This window comes from Oncorhynchus tshawytscha, linkage group LG21 (assembly GCF_018296145.1).
Source record: "Oncorhynchus tshawytscha isolate Ot180627B linkage group LG21, Otsh_v2.0, whole genome shotgun sequence".
Taxonomy (NCBI): domain Eukaryota; kingdom Metazoa; phylum Chordata; class Actinopteri; order Salmoniformes; family Salmonidae; genus Oncorhynchus; species Oncorhynchus tshawytscha.
This window is the reverse complement of record NC_056449.1, coordinates 8,297,499-8,325,479: the sequence shown is the minus strand read 5'-3', so window position 1 is coordinate 8,325,479 and position 27,981 is coordinate 8,297,499. Positions and strand designations below refer to the sequence as shown.

Genomic DNA, 27,981 nt, shown 5'->3' with positions numbered 1-27,981 from the left:
TGGGGGACTTTTTCGGCCTAACAGTATAAATCACAAACTTTTACATTTGCCGAGACCCACCCCACTTCAGTTTACAAAGAAATGCAAAAGGGAGCACTATTGACCGTGAAGGAAAGTTACAGTTTGCAGAAGTTACAGAAATGAACCCTGTGAAAAGTGTACACCGTTTCTGGCTCCTGACTGACGACTTGTGGGAGTAAACACTCAATAACCCAAATGCTTATGCAGTAATTATACATCAACTTTGAATCTAAAGGACACATATATTTTTCTGGGGTGGGTTGCGTGGGTGGTGGAATAGGGGAAAGGAATTCATTTGGTATTTTGTACAAAGTTTTTGGCAAGGCTGACTGTTAAACCTAACTAGATGTAGCAACGATCCAAAGTAATTTAACAACGAGCCAGAATTTTACTACTTGCCCATGTTTAGCTCGGCAGACGGACGGACTGACTGATGCTGTTTGTGCCAGAGCTGTTGATAGATATACATGTATGTCTATGTTTGTGTTAGTTTGATTCTATCTGTCCTTCCTTAGTTTATGGCTATGCAAACATAACCACTACTTTCCTGTTCTCCAACATATCACTCCCTGTTACAATTGTGTTAACGTTAAAGACAAGAATACCTGTATATGTTTTCTAGCCATTGTAAATGGAAATACAGAGCGATTCCCCTTGTGATAATGGGAGATGTGGATTAGGATCACAGGCTAGTTCAGGATTGCAACGTTCTGCAATGTTGCATGTAATGGGATGCAACATGTCCCAACAAAAGGCCTCCGACCTACTGTGTTGTGGGTAAAATGCAGAGCTGTTTTTGTGACTGGAAACGGTCACAACTCACTGATCCTGTCAAGATGCTGTAAACATATTCAATCTGAAGTTTGACTAAATAAATTGGTGTTTTGCCTTTCGTCTGATGGGACACATATGTTATTGTCACTGTCATTTTCCTCCTTTTTGTTCAAGCTATAAGCAGATATTTGGCTTGTAGCATGAGATTCAAGCACATCCCAAGACACTTCAAATAGGTATTTTGGGCAGATTTGAGATGTCAATATTCAACTGACAGAAATGGAATCAGTCACTTTTTGGCACTAATATCACTCCATATAACTATCTGGATGGCTTGGCTTATCCAAAGTGTTGCCCACTAATAGGCTCAACTACATCTGATGCCACCTGATTATCTCCCTCAGTTAAATCCATTAGATCTGGAGGGACGTTAATACTGTACCTAGGACAACAATGGGATGCTGATGTCAAAATCCTACTCACAGGGCCGGACAAACACATCTGGAGCGGTTTGGGCTATCCGGGATCCTTGGGACGTCCCTATCCTACCCCTATTCTTACCCTAACCATTTAAAATGTCAACTTCAATGGGGTAGGGATGTCCCAAGGATAGCAAGGACCCATCTGGGGCACCTTATTCCTCCAACAAATATATTATAATAATATATATTGTATTTTTAAATGGGGAGATTTTTTTGGGCTAACTTCCTGCAATTATACACATTTCGCCAGGGCAGACAGATAAATTTGCGGTTTTATAGCTAATCTCATTGTATTCTACACATTTTGCCGTGAGGCTGAGAGACAATTTGGCAGTTTTAAAGCTAAATGTTTATACAATTCTATACATTTTGCCATGGCTTATGATGTGTTCATAATATGCTATCTGTGGAGGCCTGACCTCCAGGGGGCCCCCAACCGACTTGTGTTCATACTATCTGGGAGGGCCACATTTTTGGTTGGGGGCCCCCTGGAAGTCTGGCCCTGTCTTCCATTAACTCACAAACATAAGAAGATTGGCGCAGCTGGGGCCTGGATATTGATGGCATAGATGGCGATTAGGAAATGCAGTCTGACAGTTTTAAGGGATGTGGTGACAGAACAATTTGCCTTCACTGTATCATGCGTTGAGATCCATTGTGATGCCACGTATGTCCGTTGCACATCATTGGACAATAAAGTTACGACGATGATCATTGTAGCATACTGAACACAGAACCTGACCTTTGCCATGGAACCGACGTTATAGAGTAGAAGCCCTAAACTGATCAGAAACACACTGTACAGGGTTGTCAGTGGATTATAGGTCTCCGTGCACATCACTGGGCAGCCATTTCTTTCTGTAACATTGTTGAAATAAACAACTGTGAAAAAAAGGCATGTGAGATCTCACTCCTGTGTCTGCCTCTGGAAAAGGGAGGTGCAGCAACTGTTTCATTCAAATGCACACTACAGAGAAACCAGTCTCTTTGGAGAAACTTCCCCGGAGACACATTTTGTGTCATGAAACGTCATGGGAGGGACAATCAACATTTTCTTTTCATTAACATTGATCTTGGTTCAAATAATCATTTTTGAAAAATAAATGTGATGATCACATATTTTAGTCTTCCCGATTTGTGATAACCTCAGGCACTATAGAACAATACACAGTAAGAACACAAACACCACAAGCTGTTTAACCGCTCTAGGCAGCAGCCATTTCTCAAATGTTCAGTTGGGAGTGTCTGTAATAATGCCCGTTCACATGCTAGTCTGAACTAGGAAACTCAAGACATTTACGACACGCTAACTGGTTGTAGTTATACACGTTCAACGAATCAGCAAGTCGGAATTTTCCTAGTTTTCCTAGTTTCCTAGTTCCAACTAGCATATGAAAGCAGCATAAGCCAATGTATTGGCCCTGTTCACTATGACAGAGAGATTTTGAGCTGAAATTGAACCCAGGGGTAAATATTTGTAAAGCAGAGCAGTACTTGTGAATGTGGCATGTCAAAAATACTGGGCTTCCTACCATTCCTTTAACATGAGCCATCACCTTCCCAACATGACTGTATGAGAGAAAACACTATGGTGGAAACAATGAAAATCCACCTCAACGTGATAAATAGTCACACTGCACTGTCCTGATTCGTGACCACTCATTGAAAGACAAAATGCCTTTCAGTAGCAATTTAGTGGGAAGCCCTGGTTGAACTGCCTGGGGTACGTCTCTTTCGCCAGACCAGTCCCCATGTCAGATTGCCCTTAATCTGATCACTTGTTAACCCAGCAGTCAGATCCAGGCCCTCACATAACCACACCAACCAGCCCAGTGGATTGGCTAGCTACAGTTGTCCCGACTTCCCCAGTCGCAGGCTGTACCAGGAAGACAGTTCCATTGGTTTGGGAGAATGCCAAAACGTTGCTGGCGTTGATATTGCTACGATGCCATAGCTCGTAGACACACCATTCATTGTGTTGATCACAGTTATGGTTTGTAAGCTTATATGGGTGGACAACATAATGAAGGCCTTTTGAGTAGTGTGCATGGCCAGGTTTCCCCTGTGATTTGTCAATGGGGATTAGCTGCTTGTTTGGGTAAGAACATGGTGAGCAGTAACAAATAAATGAAATGGACTGACAAAAGGGGGAAAAGGGCGGTTACCTAGACAGTTGTACAACTGAATGCAACTGAAATGTGTCTTCCGCAAGGTCTGAAAGCATGAAGTCCACAAGGATGATGTTGACTTTACTCACACCCAAATGACACAGACGCACACCCATTCAAGAAGCATTTCACCTTTATAAAACATTTGGGTGTCTTCTAAAAATATACACGATAACCCAAAAAAAAGGGGGGGGGGGACTATAGCGAACAGCTTAGTCACAAAAATGTACAAAATAAGCCTACAATTTCGCTTTAAGTCATTTGACATTTTCAACATTTGCTTGCCTGGTTAGCGTTACATTTATGTGAAATCTGTGACCAACTCAAGTGATCTGGAAATGTTTTATGTAGCCGCCTAGTCACGTACAGTTCCCTGAACCTTTCAGTAAAACATACTTGTACCTTCAACGCTGGAAAACCAGCTGAAAACTGTCCTGATCTTGTTCAGCGCTGATTCTTTTTTTAGTTGAAAATACAGACATAGACCTCATAAGGGCCAAATGAAATGGCAGATATCATTTCTGTGCCACAACACACTACTCTCCCTCCCTTTTCTCATTCTCTTGCTTTCTTCCGCATTCAGTCTCCCTCATACTAGTTCTCACTCCTCCAGTGCCCTCTTTCTCCCTCTTCTCAGTCTCTGCAGCCCCATCTCAATCCCCTAGCAGCATGCCTTCCCTATCTGGTCTGTCCTACGCAGTGTGGGCCGCTGCATGGCGACTGCCTCTACTCAAGCTTGAAATTTGAGCCCATTATGTCAACAGGGGTTATGGGCAGAGAGGAGAGAGTGTACAGCAGTCAGAATGAAGCGAGAGGGAGAGAGAGGGGAGTGGAAAGCAAGGAATTCTCAGAAAGGAAGGAGAGACAAATATGGAGGAGAGAAGCAAGTGTGTAAATGAAGGGCTACAGCCTGGAAGTATACAATTATGGGCAAAATGGTTGTGTTCCTGTATTCTTTGTGTTCCTGTATTCTTTGTGTTCCTGTATTCTTTGTGTTCCTGTATTCTTTGTGTTCCTGTATTCTTTGTGTGTGTATTTTTCCCCCCATTACAGTTGTGCATGTTTTATCTGAGGAAAAACATGATTTGGCCACGTCTTATTGCTTTTTAAGTCCATTTCATCAAGGAAGAGACAGGTTATGGGTAACACACATTTTACTTAAACCATACATTTTACTTAAACTTCAACAGACACACACTACAAGTGGCACTTCAGCAATAAGCTCATTACACACAACTCTTTGACAAACATTATCAAGATACACTTATAGTGGCGTTGATTGATGGATTATAATAACTGAGTGAAGAAATGGTACATAATAGCACTTTCCTAGTCCAGTTCCCATGTGCTTCTGAGTATACCACTATTTCCAGTCGTCTTTCAAGTAATACCTACAGGACAAACACCTGCTAGCCGTTAGGCTGGTTCCATAGAGATGGAAAGAGATCTTGTCTTTATATCTATGCCATTAGGACATGTGTGACAGCACCATTGAGGCTACAACTCATAGGAATCACCAACCAGTTGACTACTTTTTTTTAAAAGTGTTCCATTTTCAATATTAAAGCTAATATTGGTGATTTACCACCATCTGCAGTGCTGGAGTCCTGAACCAAATAGCATAATTAAATGTATTGTGGCCACTAGATGGTGGTGACTTACCTTAAAGCAATTTACAAATCAAGACAATGCTCTGATCATTGGCTGATCGCTCCCAACCATAGGAATCCACACTCAATTGCGTACTTTAAAATGGTGGAAGCCATTAATGGTAACATCCATGCTGAAATGTGTAATATCTAAGTTGAGTTCTCTAACAATCTCTAGTATACCGCACAGGGTTGAATCAAAGAGACAGATAGAGAACTCCTCTTTATATCTGTGCCATTATAGTCTGACAGCATGGGCAGTGCCATTGAGGCTATACCTCATAGAGCCCCGCAGTGGAGGTGTCATAATACCCATAAAACCTTGCGGTCAAAACAGGGAAACTGTTCCAATCGTTTTTCCACTGTTCATTTTTTCCCATAGAGGATTTTAGAAACACTTCAAATATGGGCTGTGTTTCGTGTAGGCTCACCCTGGCGTGATGTTTTGATAACCATGTACATCTCTGTTGGACACGGTGACTTTTATCAATATATTCTGCTCTATTTACCTCATATTTTAAAATGGTAATTAGCATCAAAGTAGACATCATGCAGAACTACAAATCCCTGCAAGCTCCCGCACGTCATCTCTAGCTGACACCTTTGCTAACAGGTATTGTGTCAATTTAAAACTTGCACAAGACAGTTCACATAATTGTCAATGTTTAAAGAATTGTAGACAATTTATTCATTACTACATTTAGCTAACATTAGATAGTTTATCCAGAGATTCTTGCCTTTGCCTCGATTCGGCAGTCTTGTCCAGATCATCATAGCATGTAGTTCTTTATGATAGCCACATTAGCATTTCACAGATAATACATAGGAATTCGGGGAAATATATTTAAAGTCACCTTGACCTAGAGATTTACAGTTATCAAAACGTAACGCCAGGGTAAGACTACACAAAACACAGCCCTTACTTTAAGTGTTTCTAAAGTCCCCAATAGGAAAAATCAAATGGTGGAAAAACAATTGGAACAATTTCCCTGCTTGACCGCAAGATTTTATAGGTATTATGACTCATACTGTCGTACTCTAATGGAATCCCCACCCAGTTGACTATTTTGACTACTTTAAAATGGCAGAAGCCCTCAATGGTGCTGCCCATGCTAAAACAGCCTTTTGGCCACTAGAGGCCTCTATCATTCTCTATGGGTCGAATCAGTGCATAATCCTAGATGACCGACATGGTAAATAGTTGGACAACAAATCAGTATACCAGAGTTCACAATCAGAGGGCCAGAGTAGAGAAAGGAGAGGGGTTGAAGGGACTAATAATCAATGCACACAGATCAAAGCACTGGTCAACACAATGAATAGTTCTTTGAAAGGTGCTCTTGGTCACTTTAAAAAGGCTTACACCCAGTAAACTGCCTCTGACACTTTCTGCTGGGAAACACAAAAACATGTATTGAAAAAGGCTTTTGTTGCATGTTGGACCCAGACACAGGACTTGTGTATTTGTGAGTCTCACTTCGATAACCATGACTCAAATTGACTGTCTTGTTTAATCTCACACCGACTGGTGACCATTGTCAGTAGCGCAACTTCACCTTTCAGATACCCTTTGTCCTCTTCTACTTGCCGTAGACCCTTACCCCCCACATACACTATGTAGACCTGTTTGGGTGGGCAGTGGGCACATCAGTTTCAATAACAACAACAACAAAAAGAGCACCAACTGCGATCAACAAACAACACTTTCCCCAAGTATTTTTCCTCGCTCTCCCCCTCACATTCCATTCCCCCTCACATTCCATTCCCCCTCACATTCTATGACCCTTTCAGTATCAGAACACTGAGCAGAAGCTCGTATGTTGCGTTGATGATGCCCCAGGAGAGAAGGGAGCGGTGGTAGTTGAGGTGCGCCCCTCGGAACAGCATGGCCACGCTGCCGCCCCTCTCCCTCCACACCGTCAGCAACACCTCCCCACAGGGGCGGAAAGCACCCCCCACCTGGGACTGGGCCCGCGACTTCACCACATTCAGTGGGTAGAACATGATCCCCAGCGCCGCCCCCAGCATCCCTCCACACACAAAGTCATTGACCAGGTGGCCAGCCCTGCTGGAGGCCTCAGGGAGCTGCTCCTTGATGGGCCCGCGGAACCCAAAGAACAGCACATTACTGGGCCCGTTCCTTATTAAGACCGGCACCAGGCCGCGGTAGCACTCCTTCACACCGTACTCGCTCAGGAGCGTCCGGAAGGTGTGGGCCGTGTTTTGGAAGCGGCCGTGGTGCCGGTGGTCCTGGAGGAGAGTCTGCACACGCTCAAACGGCGTCAGCACAGCCTCTGCCGTGCCCGCCAGCGCCGCCGCAAAGCTCCGCGTCACCAGCTCGGGAATGCCGCTGCCGGTGGGCACCTGGTCCAATAAGACCCGGGAGAAGTCCTCGTACAAGCCGAACATGATGGCAACAGTGGTGGTCTTCTGGAGAAGAGGAGGGAGCAGCCCCCTGTAGAGTTTCCTCATCCCGTCCCGTTGGAGTTGTCTGACGGCCTCTCTGGCCAGCACACCGTGAAGCTGTTGTCTGAACAGAACCTTCTGGATGGGGAAGGTCACCACAATGTTGGTGAAGGCAGCTATGGAGCCACAAACGTAGTGCTTCCCCCGGGGGCCGAGCGCTGCGCCCAAACCCCTGCCAGATAGCAGGGAGCCCCCTCCTTTACCCAGGGACCCCTGGGGCTGTGATGTGCAGGCTGACTCTGGGTCCATGGTGGTAATAGCCATGGGAGATGAGACACACCCTGAGCCTACGCCACCAGCATCACTGCTTGGGAGACAACCTCTATGATTTTACACCTGTGGGGAGGAATGAAAGAGTTAAATTTACAATGTTTAAAATTGGCTGCAATATTATCTATTGGTACTGAAACAGCATGTGAACTGAAGTTACTTGTTCCTTTCAGCAAAACATGCATTGTCTACTATAACATTGTAACAAATGGATGTTCAACCAGTCTGCAAAAACTCCCTCATGATTAGTGAAGAAGGATTGTGTGATAGTATCCAGAAGGCATCAGGCTGTCTGCACTGGGGTAGGACTGCAGTTTTACAAAATGACAAGACACCGGTAATATTTGGAGAAAAAATGTAACAGGTTGCCAGTGAAACAAGGATCTTGGGTAAGTAGGTTTGGTAATGCAGTTCAATGCACCACGGACACAATCCAGGTCTGTGTACTGTATCTATTGAAACTTGGCTACAACTTTGCTGCCGTTACCACCTCAGTGATAAGAACTATTGCATAACTTGATTCTAATGTACAAGGTGATATGTACTTTTCAGAAAGGAATTAAGAGACATGCATCATCATTTTGTGCAGTCTAGAAGTTGTCCAGAAACAATTTAAAACCAAGCTCCACATTCAAGTGCCTTCTAAACATAGGTCAGAGTAGTGGAACTGTCACTGGAGGGTAATTAGAGGTCAAGCTATGAAAGCAGATTTCGACAGAAGTGCTTCTGCCAAATGCAAACCGTTAACAAATGAGCTGAGTCACCCAGTGCAGCCAACTTGGTTGTTGAGTCTGATCATCGTTGTACTCTGGTTAGAAGGTCTTGAGTAAAGTTAACGCCTTTTAGGAACTCCCCATTTGCTGTCATGACTCATGCTATATGGACACACCTAAATGATGCACACATGAAATGCTCAAGTTGGCTAGGTCAATGGAGAAATTGTCAATACGGTCAAGAAAGACATGCTCAAGGCTATCGGAGTTTTAATCTATCCAGCCAACGTTAGCTTCAGGATGTATTCCAAAGATTACACACAGGCACAATCCAGATTATTCTGAATGAGTCATTGCTTTCCTGGCCAACTCCAAAACAAAGGACAGTAACGTTACAGACTGTTAAACCCGTCTTCGTCCTGGCTAAACCCACCAAAATGTTTCCTGATTGTATGTCAAATGGTTGCGTCTACGCTAACAAGCCAGCTAGTTAGCTAACATCCTTTTCAGGGCCTTCTTCAGCAGCCAGTGACATGGCTAATCTTGACAGTCAAGATTTCCTTAACAAGCTATGGTAAACAGGAGTTTGACTGAGCTAGCTATCTATCAAGTTAGATACAGATTACAGGCATTTTGTATCCAGCTAACGTTGGCTAGCAAGTTGTCAGTGTCAAAGCGGACAACTGGCTTTTACTTGATTTTTTGTGCCCAAACAGTCTCGAGAGAGATAGCCTTGGATGGGCATGCTATCGTTGTAAATGTAAAAAAAAAAAAAAAACATTTTTTAAAATTAACATCATAGAGGATATTTCAACACTAGGTCCAAAGTATCTACGTTTACTTGTCTTTTACCTTGCAAGAAGAAACCGTAGTTTAACACGGAAATGGAGTTTGCTAGGTCGTTCCGTCTGCTGTCGATCGCCGATGCATAGGGAAGCAGCTGACAGCAGGAAAACCAATCGAGTTGTAAATAGCGTGCCTTTACGACCCTCGCTAATCTACAAATAACAATACAAAAATAAGTATCCACTATAGTTTGTGGTTGAAGGTTTCAAACGTATCAGTTTATACGGATTTTCTGATACACACTAGAGGGGCTATTGTTCAAGCGTCCTGTTGGCTCTCTTGAATCATGTTACAACTACAAGGTGTATTTGATAAATAACATTTGCATCTCAATTAGATTATATTTTGAGGGTTAACTCCATGACTAGAATACTGCCCCGTGCTTTTTGCGATGCTCTATTTTGCATTGACACGTTTTTGTCTGGTTGTGTGATCTGTCCTACATTTTCTATGTGCAATATTCTGTCATGCACCAGGCGGCAGCATTTACCAATAGGATCCTTGTCGTCACTAGTTACCACAGTCACAAATGGCTTCAAATCTGATTTTAAACATAACGCTAACCTTAACCACACTGCTAACCTTATGCCTAACCTTAAATTGAGACTAAAGGTGTTTACGATAAAGTCAATGTTGCTGCGGATCAGCTTTCGTGTCTAGTAGTGACTGATAAATCTAGTCAATGATACCTCGAATCTAATGTTATCGCACATGCGACTGCACGTCATGATGTCATACAAATATTCCCATTCATGGGAGCAATAAACAAATGCCCGAATTTCCATTTCAATCCTAGCAAATTCATATTTTGGGCACTGTACCCCACGGATTACAATAATATGACCAAATATGTCAGCACAAAAGGGCTGCGAGTTTTTAAATGAAAGGGGCTCTGGATCTTGTGTCTGATGACCGCTAGATCCCTCTATCCCACTGACTTCAATATTTAGGTAAACTGCGTCTAGTGAATGACAATTATACTCTAGCTAGCTGTTGGCTTGAGAAATAGTAAAGTGCTACTAACGAGTCATTTAGAATAGATGTAACGTTTGGAAAACTAGTCTCAAGAGTTCTGGTCCTTGGCTTTATTGCACACAGGCTGGAATGGAATGTCACATTGGTGTCTTGTCTTGACAGTATGAGATGTACACCATTGGGGGAAATGCAAAGACAGCTTCAGCCGGCATACTGCTGTACCACATGCGAGTGAAAGTTCTTTTCTCAATTTATGCACACACTCACAGTACTGTTGATGACTGAAATAAATGCTGTTTTTTGTAGTGTGTCCTTTAGTTTTATCAATTTGCTCAAAAGTACCGTAAATGTCAGAGTAACCACTAGCCAGAAGTTTAACCATTGCAAACTGAAACTTAGCTAGCTACTAGCTAAAGTTAAGCAAGCAGCTACCAAATTAGCTACATTCTTAATTATTGCAACATAACCATATTATGCTCTTGAATAACTCAACAATTCACAAGCATGTGCAGACAATTAATCGGTTTATTTTCTCTTCTGTACACTTATTACATTTTAGCTACAAGACAACAGCACATACTGAACAAAAATATAAACGCAACATGCAACAATTTCAAAGATTTTACTGAGTTACAGTTGATATAAGGAAATTAGTACATTGAAATTAATAAATTAGACCGTAATCTATGGATTTCAGTGGGCCTGGGAGGGCATAGGCCCACCCTTTTGGGAGCCAGGTCCACCTACCATGGAGTCAGGCCCAGCCAATCAGAATGAGTTTTTCCCCACAAAAGGGATTTATTACAGACAGAAATACTCATCAGTTTCATCAGCTTTCCGGGTGGCTGGTCTCAGACAATCCCGCACTTGACGAAGCCAGATATGGAGGTCCTGGGCTGGCGTGGTCTACGGTTGTGAGGCTGGTTGGACGTACTGCCAAATTCTCTAAAAGAACATTGGAGGTGGCTTACGGTAGAGAAAGTAACATTCAATTCTCTGGCAACAGCTCTGGTGGACATTCCTGCAGTCAGCATGCCAATTGCACGCTCCTTCAAAACTTGAGACATCTGTTGCATTGTGTAGGTTGACAAAACTGCACATTTTAGAGTGGCCTTTTATTGTCCCCAGCATGAGGTGCACTTGTGTAATGTTCATGCTGTTTAATCAGCTTCTTGATATGCCACAGTACGCCTGTCAGGTGGATCGATTATCTTGGTAAAGAAGAAATGCTCACTAACAGGGATGTACAAAAATTTGTGGGCAATTTCTGGGATCTTTTATTTCAGCTCATGAAACATGTGACCAACACTTTACATGTTGCGTTTATATTTTTGTTCAGTATAGTTACTGCCAGCTAAAGCTAACAACACCTCTTCATCAAGTAATGTTAGCCTATCAAAAAGGAATGAATACCCCTCTAATACAAATATAGACCCTTTTCCAGTACACAACACACTGGCGTCACACACAGATGCATGCGACTCTTGACGGCAGTAAGAAAGCCATCGCCATCTGCACCCATGCAACATAGCCTAGATGTGATTTTGTTCAGAAGTTATAAAAATGTACTTTTTGGGGTTCTCATACACATAAACCCAGCAACAACAAAAAAACATCCTCTCACTATCAACTGCGTTTATTTTCCGCAAACTTAATATTTGTATGAACATAACAAGATTCAGCAACTGAGACATAGACTGAACAAGTTCCACAGACATGTGACTAACAGAAATGGAACAATGTGTACCTGAACAAAGAGGGGGTCAAAATCAAAAGTAACAGTCAGTTTCTGGTGTGGCCACCATCTGCATTAAGTACTGCAGTGCATCTCCTCCTCATGGACTGCACCAGATTTGCCAGTTCTTGCTGTGAGATGTTACCCCACTCTTCCACCAAAGCACCTGCAAGTTCCCGGACATTTCTGGGGGGAATGGCCCTAGCCCTCACCCTCCGATCCAACAGGTCCCAGACATGCTCAATGGGGTTGAGATCCGGGCTCTACGCTGGCCATGGCAGAACACTAACATTCCTATCTTGCAGGAAATCATGCACGGAACGAGCAGTATGGCTGGTGGCGTTGTCATGCTGGAAGGTCATGTCAGGATGAGCCTGCAGGAAGGGTACCACATGAGGGAGGAGGATGTCCTCTCTGTAACGCACAGCGTTGAGATTGCCTGCAATGACAAAAAAGCTCAGTCCGATGATGCTAGGACACACCGCCACAGGCCATAACGGACCCTCCACCTCCAAATTGATCCCGCTCCAAAGTACAGGCCTCGGTGTAATGCTCATTCCTTCGACGATAAACACGAATCCGACCATCACCCCTGGTGAGACAAAACCGCGACTCGTCAGTGAAGAGCACTTTTTGCCAGTCCTGTCTGGTCCAGCGACGGTGCGTTTGTGCTCATAGGCAACGTTGTTTGCCGGTGATGTCTGGTGAGGACCTACCTTACAACAGGCCTACAAGTCCTCAGTCCAGCCTCTCTCAGCCTATTGAGGATAGTCTGAGCACTGATGGAGGGATTGTGCGTTCCTGGTGTAACTCGGGCAGATGTTGTTGCCATTTTGTACCTGTCCCGCAGGTACCATTTACACCCTTAGTAAATATGAGCAAAAATGATTTATTGTTTATCCTCTTGGTCTTTCATTCAAAATATTCACAAAAATCTAACCTTTTAATTAAAGTCAAATAATTGAAAGAAAAAATGTATTGTTTATCATAAAACAAATATTCTTTTCTCAAATATATGTGTGTCACAATTATTGGAACGCCTTCATTCAATACTTTGTGCAACCTCCCTTTCCAAAGATAACAGCTCTGAGTATTCTCCTATAATGCGTAATGAGGTTAGAGAACACATGGCAAGGAATCGGAGACCATTCCTCCATACATAATCTCTCCAGATTCTGATGTCCACTCTTGTGGACTCTCTTCTTCAGCTCATCCCATAGCTTTCCTATGGGGGGGGGGGTAGGTCAGAGGACTGGGATGGCCATGGCAAAATCTTGATTCTGTGGTCAGAGAACCATTTTTTTGTTGATATTGAGGTGTGCTTTGGATCATTGTCCTGCTGGAAGATCCAACCACGCCCCATTTTAAGCTTCCTAGCAGAGGCAGTCAAGTTCTGATTTAATATCTGCTGGTACTTGATGGAGTCCATGATACTAAGAAAACGTTAGAAAGCGTTTCTTTCTCATACACACCCATTGTCTGTGTTCCTCTGCCATGTAGGCACCGTACAGTGACGTGTGGCATCACTAAGGGGGTGAAGGAGGACTTCCGTCTGGCCGTGGAGAGACAGGTGTCACTCTGCACGGAGAACCTGCACACTGTCCTCCACCGTTTCTGTATCAATGAGAAGATCATCATCATCCAGTCCCTGCCCTGACTTCTGACCCCTTCAACTTTGACACTTGGACATCTAACATTTGGCTCATGGGTCTAATGTCCACAGTGAAACGCTGTTCGCTGTGCCGCTTGTGTGCCCAGAAGAGCATCGTCGTCTTCCATCAGACCTGACAATTGGACTCCTGACCCCCTCTATGACCAAATAACAATAATTAGAAAGAGATAAATTACTTGTTTCCCTCTTTCTAGGGTTTATCTGTGGTGCTAATGTTACTCATGAGCGTAAAATCTTCTGTACTTTTCCCCCTTGTTGTACTACTTGCCTTAAAATTAGATAATGACTTTCAAAGGATGTTCTTGCTAACATGAGAAGGTTCTGTACTTGGGAAGGATTCTGTTTTTGGGGATACTTAACAGGGATTGGTCTATTGTGTCTGTGGTATTTGCTCTCTGTCATTGGTTTTCTTGATACTTTTAGATTATTTTTCATTTTTGGATCATTTTGTGTTGCCTGGCTACCCAAACTCTTTGCTCCGGCCAAACACTATGGCACGCCCACAGACATACTTTTCTTCTCCACAATGAGACTGGTTTGAGTACCTCCACAACAATTTCTGGAATGGATTGGTCCCAAAAACCAATGGGTTGGGCCAGAGCCAGAACACACGTGTGTAAAGCGACGTTTGAAAATTTGTCATTGGCTTTGACACTCAGATTATTTAGAGATGATCCAATTGGCAGCATTTTATGAAGTGTATAGATTAAAATACGTTCTAAATAATTGTGAGATTGTTGGAAAGTTGACAAATGTGAGAGTATTTTTGATATTTCTAGATAACATTAAAGAAATATATCAATATTTTTCTACCCCAATTTGTCTTATTTTCTCTCTCCCTCTCACTCATCCACGTCGTCTCGTACAGGTGCAGTGGGCAGGTCAGCCTGCAGTGCAGCCCTGAGATTGGCCCAGAACAGCCTGTGCTTGCCCCTGTCCTGGGGCCACTCCAGATAGGTGTGTCTGCCCATCATGGCCTTTAGCTGATAGTACTTGGAGGGGATCATGTACTGAGGCAGAGGCTCCAGGAGCACCAGGATCACACTGTCAGACCCTCGGGTCAACCGCTGGTGGCTGGCAAAGTACAGCTCATAGTGGCACCACTCGCTCCGGACGAAGTGGCGAGAGAGGACGAACACACAGCGCCGGCTCCTCTCCACGCATTGGATGATGTTCTCCACGATCGTCTTCCCCGGGACGAAGTCCCTCTCATGGCGGCAGATGTGGAGGCCCCCGCCGGAGCCTTCCAGATTAGGCAAGAGCTGGCCCTTGACCCAATCTGCATCATGCTGGCTGTAGGACACAAAGGCGTGGAACACCACCCCCTCCAGTTCCTCGGGCCGGACCTGCTGGGTCCTGGCACGGTACTTTGCCCGGGTCCACTGCCGGATCATGCCCAGGTACCATGGAATGTCCAGGTGGTGGCACAGAGTCACCATAACAATGATAACAGCCACTGCCGGGCACAAGATGGCCGTTGCCAGCAGGCCGACATTGCAGGAGATCTCAGGGATCTGGAAGCCCTCCAGTGTGGAGTTCTTCCAGGCTTCGGGATAGCTGCAGCGATAGGCTCCTGGCCAGTGGAGAAGTTGGATTGCAGGGTGTCTGCTGCCCAGGCCAGTCCCAGCACCCAGATCGCTGAAGCCCCTCAGGCCACACGTACAGGTGAAGGGGTTTCGGCTGGCATCTAGAACCTGTAGAACAGGGCAAGTCTCCAGAACTCTCACAGATGGGGCATGGAGGGAGTTTTCCCTGAGAAGGAGATACTTAAGGTGTGGGAATCCAGCACACACCGGGAGGTCCCTCAGCCGGTTGGCACTCAGGTCCAGGGCCAGGAGGGAGTCCAGGGCCAGCAGGGTCTCTGGTACAGTGGAGATCTGGTTGTTCTGGAGGTCCAGGCTGACGGTGCCATTCGGCAGGCAGCTAAATACCGACTCACTCAGCCCATTGGAAGATAGGTTCAGGTGGACAATGTTCGGTGGCCAGTGGCATTCCTGGCCGCTGTAAACCAACGAGTTGAGGCTGAGGTCCAGGTGACGCAGAGAGATCATGTTCTGGACCCTCTTGCTCAGGGTTTGAAGGGACCTGAGGTTGTTCCCTCTCAGAACCAGGATGTTTACTTTATTCAGGGTTGTACACTCTACAGTGATTTGCTGTTCTACTCTGGAGAAGACCGTATCAGCCAAGGCACAATCTGAGAAGTCTAGCTGCAGTATCCCACTGGGCAACTTGGGGCAGGTCATGTGTATGATGGATGTCTCAGTCATCGCCAGACGCTCCACCGGCATGTTGATGAAGAAGTTACAGAGGACTTCCAGGGAGAAGAAAAAGCTAACCACCCCCGCTCGCCTGGCAGAGAAGGATTTAGTGTGGGACGTGTTTCTTCCTGGGGTGTCACTCACAGGTGGAGTGTGGATGGCCACGTCTGAAGTGCTCAGGTGGATGATGGGGGATTCGAACACAGCGTTTATGGTGTTTGTCAGGTGCTTCCAGGTGATGGCCATATTTGTCAGGTAAAGATGTGTGGTGTTGACTGCCCTTCTCTCCTTCACAAGTTCCACCAGGTAACTGGCTACCAAGCCATTGATGTTCATACCCATCAGCTCAACCTCGTTGAACATCAACAGGGCGTCTGCGATCAGATTTCGATCGGTGGGTTTGTTCGTCAGGCCGATGCTGACCTTCTCCGCCTGGACGTCACTCAGACTGCCACTCTCATAGGCTGTGAGATACTCCAGACGAAGGGTCAAAGTTTGCAGGTGTACGTCAGTGATGTTGATGAAATCCTCCACCCTGATGATTTTTGCTCCGAGCCCCAGTCTCTCCAGCTTCGTCAGGCTGTGGAACTCCACCCCCAGGGTCATGGTGTGGAACATGTTAAAGGTCAGATCTAGGTCTCTGAGGTTCAGCGCTAACAGCAAGTACCGTTGATCAGATAAGTTCTGGAGCTGGTTGTGTGAGAGGTCCAGACTCTCCAGGAGCGGAGTGGGATGAAACGTCTCCGGATCGATATCCTCCAAGACATTCCAAGACAAGTTGAGGAATCTCAGGTGAGTTGTGACTTGGAAATCCTCATGGCCAAGTTTGTGTATGTTGTTCTGGGAGAGGTCCAGGGCTTCGGTGCATGGAGGCAGGTTTCTGGGAACAGCGGATATGTTTTTGGAGGAGAGGTTGACAATAATGGTATGGATTTCTGAGGAGGAGTGTGTGCTCTGATGGACTCCCATTAACGCAGCCACGGCCCAGAGGGTGACTGCCACAGCCCTCATCTCTGTTGAGGGACAAGAGAAAATGTAACAAACAATGTTTGTGTAAAAGAAGTAGTTATAATATTGTGTGTCATGTGTGCTGTGAATCATAATAAATCAATAGGCTTCCATTAGAATGTGAATAAAGGTTTTGGTTCCTGTTTTCGATATGAATGTTATTCAACTTGCCGTGTTCTAAGGGTATTTGTTAAAAAAAGGAGCTTCCTTGTTTTATTATAGACTCTTAAATAGACTCATTTTGGTCTATAATACAGTACGGAAACTCACAAATGTCTTAAAAACAGTTCTGCAACACACACGCACCCAGAAAGAGGGGGGAAAAAGCAGACTGACCTGTCTTTTCAGTATCCTATGGCTTTTCAAGTGATGCGTTTGTTGAGATAATGTTGAGTCAGTCACAGTCAGTTCGTCTCTCACTTTCAGATAAATCTCTCTTTACCTTTGCGATTTCTCTCACTCACACTCGTCCTATCACCTTATCACGCTCACTCTAACCCTCTCTCTGAGCTTACAGTAAATGTTGAGCAGAGGGGAAACAGACATGTGAAACCAGGCCTTTCAAATGTGCAGGCAACTCCTGTTCCTTCTTCACTCACATCACTTTCTCACTTCCCTTTTTATTCACAGTGATGGGCATGGAATTGAGTGCTTGACAGGAAATTAAGTTTGGCCACATATCTGTGTATTTCGCACAGCTAGAGGCAATGATAATATATTACTCATGGCTTCCTTATAAGAATATTACATAGCTCATTTTAAGGTAGATCTAACTTATTGTTATATTGATTTACAAAAATGGGTAGGGTTGGAGGATATAACAACTGCATAAGATATTGGTTACGCTGGCCAATTCTTTCTTGAGCAAATGGTCGGGTGGCTGAATTTTTTTTTTTAAATATAGTTTTAGACTGCAAACTGACTGCAAGAAGCCCAGAAATATATAATGTTTGACTAAAACGTAATCATTTCAAACCTTGATTACATTTGGGGACATTGCCCTGCGTGGGGTGCCGTCTTTCGGATAGGATGTTAAAACGGGTGTCCTGACTCTGTGCTCATTCAAAATCCCATGGCACTTATCGTAAGAGTAGGGGTGTTCACCCCGGTGTCATGGCTAAATTCCCAAACTGACCACATTCCATCATGGCAACCTAATCATCCCCCTCATTCCTAATTGTCAAATATCACTCCCCACCGCTCCACCTGATAGCTGATGTGTGGTGAGCGTTCTGGCACAAAAATGGTTGCCGTGCATCACTGAGGTGGGTGCTGTACATTGATGGGTATTGAAGTGAGTTTCCCTCTACTATGTAAAGTGCTTTGAGTACTTCTATTGGTGGAAAAGTGCTATATAAATCCAATAATAAAACCAGCCGTGGGCCAAATTCGGGCCACTAGTTGGGGAATCATGCCCTAGACCAATGAGCCCTGCTGATCTTGATCAAGAAAAGCTTGGGTATTGTAATAGCCACCCATTACACATTTTCAATGACAGGGCTTGTTGGTCTAGGAGTATGGCTTTTTCTTTGGGTGCGAGCGGTCCAGGGTTCAAATCCTGGCTGAACCCCCCTTTGTGAAAATTAGGGTTTTCAAGTCTGACCCCTTGCCACGTTCACAGTGTGCTTCTAAACACTCCCACTTCACTCCTCCCTGGGCCCGGCGTGTTGCTGACTTTACAGTGAGCTACTCTCTCCCTCTGATGCATGGATTCATGTGCTTCTCCAAGAGAGTGCACCATAATGCATATTTTCATCCCATATTCAGCAGTGGTAAAGTCGCTAATGGGAACTGATAGCTTCAGCCTAGCATCCCAAGATGTATCCCACCATATACCATCGCTGATCTCCCCTTTGATATACTTGATCAAGTTTAGGCCAGTCAGCTCAAAGGTACATCATTCTAGTGCAGTGCTTTTCGGGAGGGTGGGCCTACATTTGTGCTGTATCATTGCAACCATGCTGATGTCAGGTCAGGTAGAGGTGAAGGATATCCATTCTCTAGCTAAATGGACCCTAACCTAATAACGCCTGTGACACATTTAATGATAAGGTGTCTCTATCTCCAACCACCACTTTACAACAACTGGCATCTTCACAGCTACACAAACAACAACATTAAGGATATGGCAGATGGGGAGTTGTTTCTGTTTTATTTTGTATTTCCTAAGATTAGATCAAAGATAGGTAACACGCGCATACGCACACGCACACGCACACACACACACAATTTGCAAAAGTGAATGAGATCAAGAGGAACATCATGCCTGTTTTTATCTGTCGTCATATTTAATCAAATCTAGGATAACAGTGAGGCCAGGCTTGGACTGATTTGGCCATAAAACCATAGGGAACGCTCAATTCTTCCCCAGTATTCTTTGTGGCCCCTGGCTAAACTGTATTCTATTTGTCTCTGATTCCATGAATCCAACTGACATGTGGGTTTTATCTTGTGGATGTGCCCCACAGCTAAACCCTTAACTCAACCTTATTGTGGCTATTTCTCAAACAGGACATCTTGGGTTTGAATAGCTGCAAGAACAAGACAATATTTTCCTTACTATCCATTAGGTTGTAATGATTCCAATACGATGGTAAGATCGCTGAAAATAAAATGAAGGGTAAAGTGATAGGGAGAGTATAAGATTTAGCAGGAGACAGTGATTGTGAGATAGAGATGGGGGGAGAGAGAGAGAGAGAGTAAATGGTAGCTACATCTCAGTCATGGAGGTGAGGATGATCGTAGTTCAAGCTAATCATTGACAAAATTATCATGCGTCTGCCTCAAAGGTGTGTGCGGGTGCGTGTGCTCCTGAGTGTATGAGTCAGTGTTTGTGAGTGTGGTTGTGCGTGTTCAATGTACGGTATGTGTCAGAAAGAGGGAGGGGAGAGAAAAGGAGGGAGGTAGAGAGAGAGAGATATAGGGAAGTCCAACCATGTTAGCCTGTCAGATGGACACTGCACACCTCCTGGCTTCCACATGTAGACATCTCAGTTTCCTGTACTCGCTCACTTCAATCCCTTCATCTTCTAATCTTCATCATGGATCCCTCACCTTCTTAACATCCGGACCGCTGATACTTACACAGAAACAGTCCCTCAGACAGAGACCAGCTTATTTCTTCTAAAGGATTTTGGAAAACTCTGGAGAGGATCATTCTTCTTCTACAGACTCCAATATGGCAACATACCTTTTCTCGCTCTTCCTGACAGTGATGGTCTGGCGCGGAGATTTCTGTTCCCTGGGGGAGGGCAGGAGGCAGTGGCAGCATCCCACCACCCCAGAGCCCTTCACCCAGAGCCAGTCCTTCTTCCATGGGACCTTTCCCCCAGGGTTCCTCTGGGGTACGGGGACCTCTGCCTTCCAGACCGAGGGGGCCTGGGACTGTGACGGTAAAGGCCCCTCAATCTGGGATCACTTCACCCACTCAGCCCCCCACCGAGGTGATGGAAGTGTCGCTGACACGGCCAGTGACGGCTACAACCGCTGGGAGGAGGACGTTGAGGCGCTGGGGTACCTCGGGGTGCGCTCCTACGCCTTCTCCCTCTCCTGGCCCCGAATCTTCCCCGACGGTGTTGCCACAGGTCGGCCCAATAGGGTGGCTGTGGAGCACTATGGGAGACTGCTCGACAGGCTCCTGGAGAGGGGAATTGAGCCGGTGGTCACCCTGTTCCATTGGGACCTTCCCCAGGTCCTGCAGGAGCACTACGGGGGGTGGAGGAATGACACCCTGGTGGGTTTGTTTGATGCATACGCTGCCTTCTGTTTTCGAACGTACGGGGGCCGTGTGAGGTACTGGATCACCATACACAACCCCTACCTGGTGGCAGTCCAGGGGTACGGGACAGGGGTGCACGCGCCTGGAGAGACAGGCGACGCCACCGCACCCTTCAATGTGGCCCACAACCTCATCAAGGTAAGGCAGGGTCAAGGGTTAAGGGTCAGATGATGAAGTTGCCCCATAGTCGATGAGCTTTGGTCAGTTTATTGTTTTCCCTCCAATGGGAATGGTTAGGATTTCAGAAAGAAAAGTTCCTAGTTCTGTGTCAAAGGGCAATGGATTATTTGTACCCATTTGGGAGGGGGGGGTCAGGGGGTTGAGTTGTAAATTAGAACCCTTTGTGAAAGGGTCTGTTGAACAGACCATAGTACAGACTAAGACCACGTTTAGTCAGACAGCCTGTTCCTGAACTTCGTACTTCTGTGGGATTTATCAGCTGATGTCGTCAGTGAATGTTTGCGTCATTTATTGGGTTCAAGACATTGCAAAGAAAATGAGTGAAGACATAACACTTGAAAAGCCATGGTACATGCTGTGCTTTATTCAGTCAATCAGGTTAAACTAATCCAAATGCTTTTATGTTGTGATATTCAATATTCACTGTGTTCCTTCAGCAGCTATTAGCAGTCATTGACCTCTTGTTAAAAAGTGTGTTTACCTTCTGCCACGAGAGGTTTATTACAGCTGCAGGACTGTGATTAGTAAACAGGACACTTAAGGAGCCACTGGGGGTCAAAGTCTGTGACAGCAACAGTTTTGCGGCTTCATTAATAATCAGCTCTGTCCCAGTGCATATTCACACTGTACAGGTCCGATGTTTGTACTATGTGTATGTGTATGTGTAATGTCTCTGCCATAATGCAATGCATGTAACAGACCTCCATTTGATATATTTATCATTTTATTTTCATTTCCAGGCACATGCCAAAGCATGGCACACCTATGACACCTACTTCCGGCCGACTCAGAATGGTAAAGTGTCCATCGTCTTGGGTTCCCATTGGATGGAGCCTAAGAGAGACCAAGCCACACCGGTCAATATTGAACTCTGCCAGCAGTCCATGGAGGCGGTGCTTGGCTGGTTCGCCAATCCCATCTTCAGGGATGGGGACTACCCAGCATCCATGAGATCCAACCACAGGGAGCTTCTGCCTGAGTTCACCCCAGAGGAGAAACACTTGGTGCGGGGAACGGCTGACTTCTTTTCCCTGTCCTTTGGGCCTAACAACCTGCGTTTGGGCCGGAGTCTAGCCCACTATGGGCAGACTGTGTACCCGGACATGAGGCGGGTGCTGGGCTGGGTGAGGCTGGAGTATGGGGACCTGCCTGTGCTGGTGGCGGAGGGGGGCTGGTTCTCAGCTGCAGCTGTGGAGAGGGAGGATACAGATGCCATCTACCTGATGAAGAGGTTCATCAACCAGGTGCTGCAAGGTGAGAAGGGGGCAAGGAGGAGGAGGCCGAGGATGGGGGGCAGGATTAGGGAAAACAGAGGAGGTCAACAAGAGAGAGTACAGTACCAGTCAAAAGTTTAGACACACCTACTCATTCATGGGTTTTTATTTATTTGTACTATTTTCTACATTGTAGAATAATAGTGAAGACTTCCAATCTAGGAAATAACACATATGGAATCATGTAGTAACCAGAAAAGTGTTAAACAAATCAAAATATATTTTAGATTTTAGATTCTTCAAAGTAGACACCCTTTGTCTTGATGGCAGCTTTGCACACTCTTGACATTCTCTCAACCAGCTTCATGAGGTAGTCACCTGGAAGGCATTTCAATTAACAGGTGTGCCTTGTTAAAAGTTCATTTGTGGAATTTCTTTCCTTCTTAATGCATTTGAGTCAATCAGTTGTGTTGTGACAAAGTAGGGGTGGTATACAGAAGATAGCCCTATTTGGTAAACGACCAAGTCCATATTATGACAAGAACAGTTCAAATGAGCAAAGAGAAACAACAGTCCATCCTTATTATGGGGCGGCAGGCAGCCTAGCGTTGGGCCAGTAATCGAAAGGTTGCTGGATCGAATCCCCGAGCTGACAAGGTAAAAATCTGTCGTTCTGTCCCTGAAAAAGGCAACAAAAAAAAGGTCAGTCAATGCGAAAGATTTCAAGAACTTTGAAAGTTTCTTCAAGTGCAGTCGCAAAAACCACCAATCGCTATGATGAACCTGGTTCTCATGAGGTCTGCCGCAGGAAATAAAAACCCAGGGTGACCTCTGCTGCAAAGGATAAGTTCATTAGAGTTACCAGCCTCAGAAATTGCAGCACAAATAAATGCTTCACAGAGTTCAAGTAACAGACACATGAGACTGCGTGAATCAGGGACTGCGTGAATCAGACTTTCATGCATGAATTTCTGCAAAGAAATCACTACTAAAGGACACCAATAAGAAGAAGGGACTTGCTTGGGCCAAGAAACCAGGCAATTGATAATAGACCGGTGGAAATCTGTCCTTTGAGTCCCAATTTGAGATTATTGGTTCCAACCGCCATGTCTTTGTGAGACGCAGAGTAGGTGAAAAGATAATCTCCACATGTGTGGTTCTCACCGTGAAGCATGGAGGAGGAGGTGTGATGGTGTGGGGGTGCTTTGCTGGTGACACTGTCTATGATTTCTTTAGAATTCAAGGCACACTTAACCAGCATGGCTACCACAGCATTCTGCAGCGATACGCCGATATGCCATCCCATCTGGTTTGCGCTTAGTGGGACTATCATTTGTTTTTCAACAGGACAATGACCCAACACACCCTCAGGCTGTGTAAGGGCTATTTGACCAAGAAGGAGAACGATGGAGTGCTGCATCAGATGAGCTGGCCTCCACAATCACCCAACCTCAACCCAATTGAGATGGTTTGGGATGAGCTGGACCGCAGAGTGAAGGAAAAGCAGCCAACAAGTGCTCAGCATGTGGGAACTCCTTCAAGACTGTTGGAAAAGCATTCCAGGTGAACCTTGTTGAGAGAATGCCAAGAGTGTGCAAAGCTGTCATCAAGGCAAAGGGTGGCTACTTTGAAGACTCTAAAATATATTTTGATTTGTTTAACCCTTGCATGAGTAGGTAGGTGCATCCAGACTTTTGACTGGTACTATACATTTAACCTGAACTGTTGTGCTATTTGTACCTCTTTGGTAACATCTCCTTCGTTCTGTGTTTGTCTGTGTCCAGCGATGGTGTTTGACGGTGTCAGAGTGTTTGGCTACACAGCCTGGTCTCTGGTGGATGGTTTTGAGTGGAACTACGGCTACAGTGTGAGACGAGGCCTGTTCTACCTAGACTTCAGCCAGGCCAACAGAACCAGGGTTCCCAAGACCACTGCTCTGTTCTACAGGCAGGTCATCAAGGACAACGGTTTCCTCAGTGATGAGATCACCGGAGAGGTCAAAGGGCGTTTCCCATGTGACTTCCACTGGGGTGTGGCCGACTCCAGCCTACAGGTGAGGGGATGAGAAGGAGAAGAACGGACATGAGAGAGGCAGGAGAAAGGAAAGAGAGGGTGATTTTATTTTGCAAAACTGCTCTGCCTTCCTTGCTCTTGATCTCAAACAGAACAATAAGCAAGCTGGAGGATGCAAACAAAAACCTATATATTTCTTCTTTTATCAAAGGTCAATTTCTATCCCTTCTCCCCTCAATTCACCGACCCCCACCTGTACAGCTGGAACCTGACAGGGGATGGGGCACTGCGTCCTGTCCAAGGAGTCAACCTCCACATCAGGGGGGCACAGTGCACTGACTACCTGGCCATCAGTGGTCACGTGAGCCTCTTTAAGTCCACAGGGGCATCTCACTACCTCTTCGCCCTCAACTGGTCCCTAATCCTTGCCCAAGGAGATCTGTCTAATGTGGACACAGAGGCCCTAAGGTAGAGACAACAACTGTATAATGTGTATTCAAATGTTTACCATACATGCACACATGCAAACACACACTAAAATGCACGCCTGTATGCATACACACTTTGCATTTCAAACTCTTTCTAACAGGTACTACCGCTGCTTCCTCACCGAACTCCGCAAGCAGGGCCTGGAGGCTGTGGTCACCCTCTACTACCCTACTAACAGAGTCCCTCTGCTGGGCTTGCCCGGCCCGCTGCATGCCTCTGGCGGCTGGCTGAACCAGAGCACGGTGGAGGCCTTCCAGAGATACGCAGCCCTCTGCTACAGGGAGCTGGGGCCCTGGGTGAGCTACTGGATTACCATCAATGAGCCCAACAGACTAGTGGATGCCTACAAGATCGGGGAGGAGCAGCATCTGGCAGCCCATAATCTCCTCCTGGCCCACGCTAAGGCCTGGAGGCTTTATGAGAGGGAGTATCTCAGCCAACAGGGAGGACTGGTGTCCCTGGCTCTGCACGCAGACTGGGTAGAACCCGCCAACCCCTTCCTGGAGTCACATGCAACAGCCGCTCAGAGATTCCTGTTGTTTGAGCTTGGTCGTTTCCTAGACCCACTACTAGGGAGCAGAGAGGGGGAGGGTAAGAGTGGTAGGTACCCTCCAGAGGTGAGGAGGTACTTGGAGGAGAGGGCAAGGGTGATGGGCCTCCCTGGATCCCCACTACCACACTTCACCGCCAGGGAAAAAGAGGAGCTAGGAGGGGCGCTGGGCTTCATTGCACTGAACCACTTCACCACACGTCTCGTGTCACCACGCCCCCAGTCTCCTCAGACTGCCCCACCTGACCCCCAGCAACCTCCAGACCATGGCTGCCTGCTGATGTCTGACCACACCTGGGCCTCTTCTGGTCTGGAGCAGGCAGTGGTCCCCTGGGGCCTCCGGAGGGTGCTGCGCTGGGTGAAGGAGAGGTATGGAGGGGCCCTGCCTGTTGTAGTCACAGCCAGTGGGGTAGACGACCAGGCCCCTGTAAATGATCTGCTCAGGCAGCACTACATCAGGAATTACCTACAGGAGGCCCTCAAAGGTGAGCCTCTCTCTAACCTCCTCAAACTCCCTTCAAACCCCCAAACTCCAGTCCAATGATAACCCACTAGTTTGTTCTTATCAGAAATAGCCTGGAGGTTCTATACTTATTTCTATTGTTCGAAATAAACAGACCTCCTCTCTGCAGTTTCTTCTGCAGACAGGTAGAGTAGGGCACTCATTAGCAACTTTAAGTATGAGAGGTCGAAGGTGACTTTTCTCACAGCTCATTTCCTAACACACCACAGCACACAGCCGTATCACATGAGCCCCCTCATAAAACTCATGGACTTTACTGTATAAGAAACCTTTGAGCTCATAAAGTTCATCCCAGTGAGAACTGTCCTGTCATGTACTGAACTTAAACGTTCTGTGCAGTCACAATAGGCTACAGCTTCTCTGTTGACATTGCTTTTCTGTATGTCAAAAGAGGGATTCTGACCTCAACCTCTCCCTGTTTTTGCTCCTCTCCAGCTCGCCAGTTGGATGGAGTCAACCTAAAGGGCTTCTACGTCTGGAAGCTGCAGGATCAACACGTCCCTGAGTTCGGCCTCTTCACCTCTTCCCACCACAAGTCCCGACCCAAAGCCTCCATCGCAGCCTACAGAGAGATCATCGAGCGCAGCGGTTTCCCTGGCAACAACGTCACATCCTCCTGTAGGATCATTGACCGCAGGGCGGTGTGTTCCATCTGCGCTCGCATCTCAGAGAACAAACTGCTGCTGTTCTTCGCTGCATGTCTCCTCCTTATGTTAGCTATGCTGGTGGGGGTCGTCATCGTCGTCGTCAGGGGGAAGAGGACTAGGAGGAGGAGGAGGGTGGGTTTGCCGGTGTGTCCCATCCCGCTCGGGAGGAAGTGTCAGCCGTGGGAGAGAGTGTCACTACAGAGTGTGACGGATAGGATCCGCGTGGTCCGCCGTTAGTCAGGGCCTCATTCATACGGAGTTTGTTCCTGTTGTAGTGGCCTGCAGGTTTTACACGCCAGCCAAGCTTCCGGGAGAGCGCCATGGTGCCCTTTTGAGTCGTGGTTCTTAGGGACAGGTCTAGGATCAGCTTACCCTCCCCAAAACCTTGAACTTAGTGGATAAACGAAAAATTTAGATCAGTGTCTAGGGGGCAACTTCATTATCCTACACAAGCCCAATGGGACTGGGCTCAACGCAGCGGGATCAGCAAGGGCCAAGGGGTCATCTTCTGTATGAGCCCTAGAGATACCACATATTGATGATCAATGTATAGGCAATTAACATAATTGACAGTATGTAGGCTATATGTTATCACAGACAAGAATATGATGTTGCCATGGGATTGCTTTGTTGTTTCGTTGACAGAACGTTGGCTATAGCTTGAGATCTTCTGTGAATTCTGCTGTTGTGATGTATTGATCATGTATGGTGTACAAGACCGGCCTGTTAGTATGACTTGTTGGTGTGTGTCATAGTTTGTCCTCACCTGTCTTATAATTTGGTGGGTACTTATATTTGTCCTATTTCACACATGTACAAGTGTGTACAAGTGTGAATTTATACGTGTGAATTGTTTTTTGCATATCCCAACTCTCCCTGAGACACCCTTGGACAGTCTTTGTATATTTGTAGTAAGGAGTTCCTAAAATAGGGAGTCTGCGCTGATGGCAGTAGTTTTTGTCCCTCTGTGCTCCAGAGACAAAACCACTTGAACATGTTATCTACAAATGGCTAACTCAAGCGCTTATTCTGATATGAAATCAAATGAAATCGTTGTGCCAGAAGTTGCTGCTCTCTTTGGGCACTGTTTCCTTCAGACACTGCTGCCCCCTAGTGGGGGTCTTATGTCCCAAAACTGGTTCAGGGCCCTTGATAAGAAAATAGAGAGAGAATGAGAGAGAGAGAATTGAGAGTGAGAGAGAAATAATTGGTAGAGAGAATTGAATTGAAAGACAGAGAACTGAGAGAGAATTTAATTGAGAGAGAGAGAGAGAGAGAGAGAGAGAGAGAGAGAGAGAGAGAGAGAGAGGGAGGTTGAATCCAAGATGGCGTTGCAGTAAAGACGTTGTTTGTTGTTGTCCTGTGTAAAAAAAAATTGTGTCTTTTTTTGTATATATTTCAATATATTTCAATCTCTTTTTCCATTTTTAAATTAAATATACCTTCCAGCCACCCGCCTCACCCAATGTGATACGAATCTGCTATTTTAAGACATTATAGCTAGAACCTCCATCAGAAGCTAGCCATCGGAATCTAACCAGCTAATTAGC

At 45.8% G+C, this 27,981-nt stretch overlaps 3 protein-coding genes across 5 annotated transcripts; 1 reads left to right on the top strand and 2 right to left on the bottom strand.

Annotated features, from left to right (window-relative positions):
• Positions 1-4,581: 4,581 nt before the first annotated feature.
• On the bottom strand, positions 4,582-9,631 carry LOC112220831 (mitochondrial nicotinamide adenine dinucleotide transporter SLC25A51). Of its 3 annotated transcripts, none has more exons than XM_024382733.2 (2): positions 9,396-9,631; positions 4,582-7,896 (listed from the first exon to the last, which is right to left on the bottom strand). In XM_024382733.2, exon 2 carries the CDS (start codon positions 7,822-7,824, stop codon positions 6,871-6,873), a length of 954 nt encoding a protein of 317 aa, XP_024238501.1. In that variant the 5' UTR covers positions 7,825-7,896; positions 9,396-9,631; the 3' UTR covers positions 4,582-6,870. The 3 variants fall into 3 exon arrangements, with proteins under 3 accessions (XP_024238501.1, XP_024238502.1, XP_024238503.1); XM_024382734.2 differs by lacking the exon at positions 9,396-9,631 and adding an exon at positions 8,977-9,295; XM_024382735.2 differs by lacking the exon at positions 9,396-9,631 and adding an exon at positions 8,595-8,936.
• A 2,848-nt stretch (positions 9,632-12,479) lies between these two features.
• On the bottom strand, positions 12,480-17,588 carry tlr1 (toll-like receptor 1). The gene is made up of 2 exons (XM_024382732.2): positions 17,374-17,588; positions 12,480-17,042 (listed from the first exon to the last, which is right to left on the bottom strand). The coding sequence occupies exon 2, from the start codon at positions 17,038-17,040 to the stop codon at positions 14,614-14,616; it is 2,427 nt and encodes an 808-aa protein (XP_024238500.1). The 5' UTR covers positions 17,041-17,042; positions 17,374-17,588; the 3' UTR covers positions 12,480-14,613.
• A 2,293-nt stretch (positions 17,589-19,881) lies between these two features.
• On the top strand, positions 19,882-27,661 carry klb (klotho beta). Its single transcript, XM_024382731.2, has 6 exons — positions 19,882-20,953; positions 21,736-22,249; positions 23,994-24,262; positions 24,434-24,690; positions 24,812-25,746; positions 26,220-27,661. Exons 1-6 carry the CDS (start codon positions 20,216-20,218, stop codon positions 26,666-26,668), a joined length of 3,162 nt encoding a protein of 1,053 aa, XP_024238499.1. The 5' UTR covers positions 19,882-20,215; the 3' UTR covers positions 26,669-27,661.
• Positions 27,662-27,981: the final 320 nt, after the last annotated feature.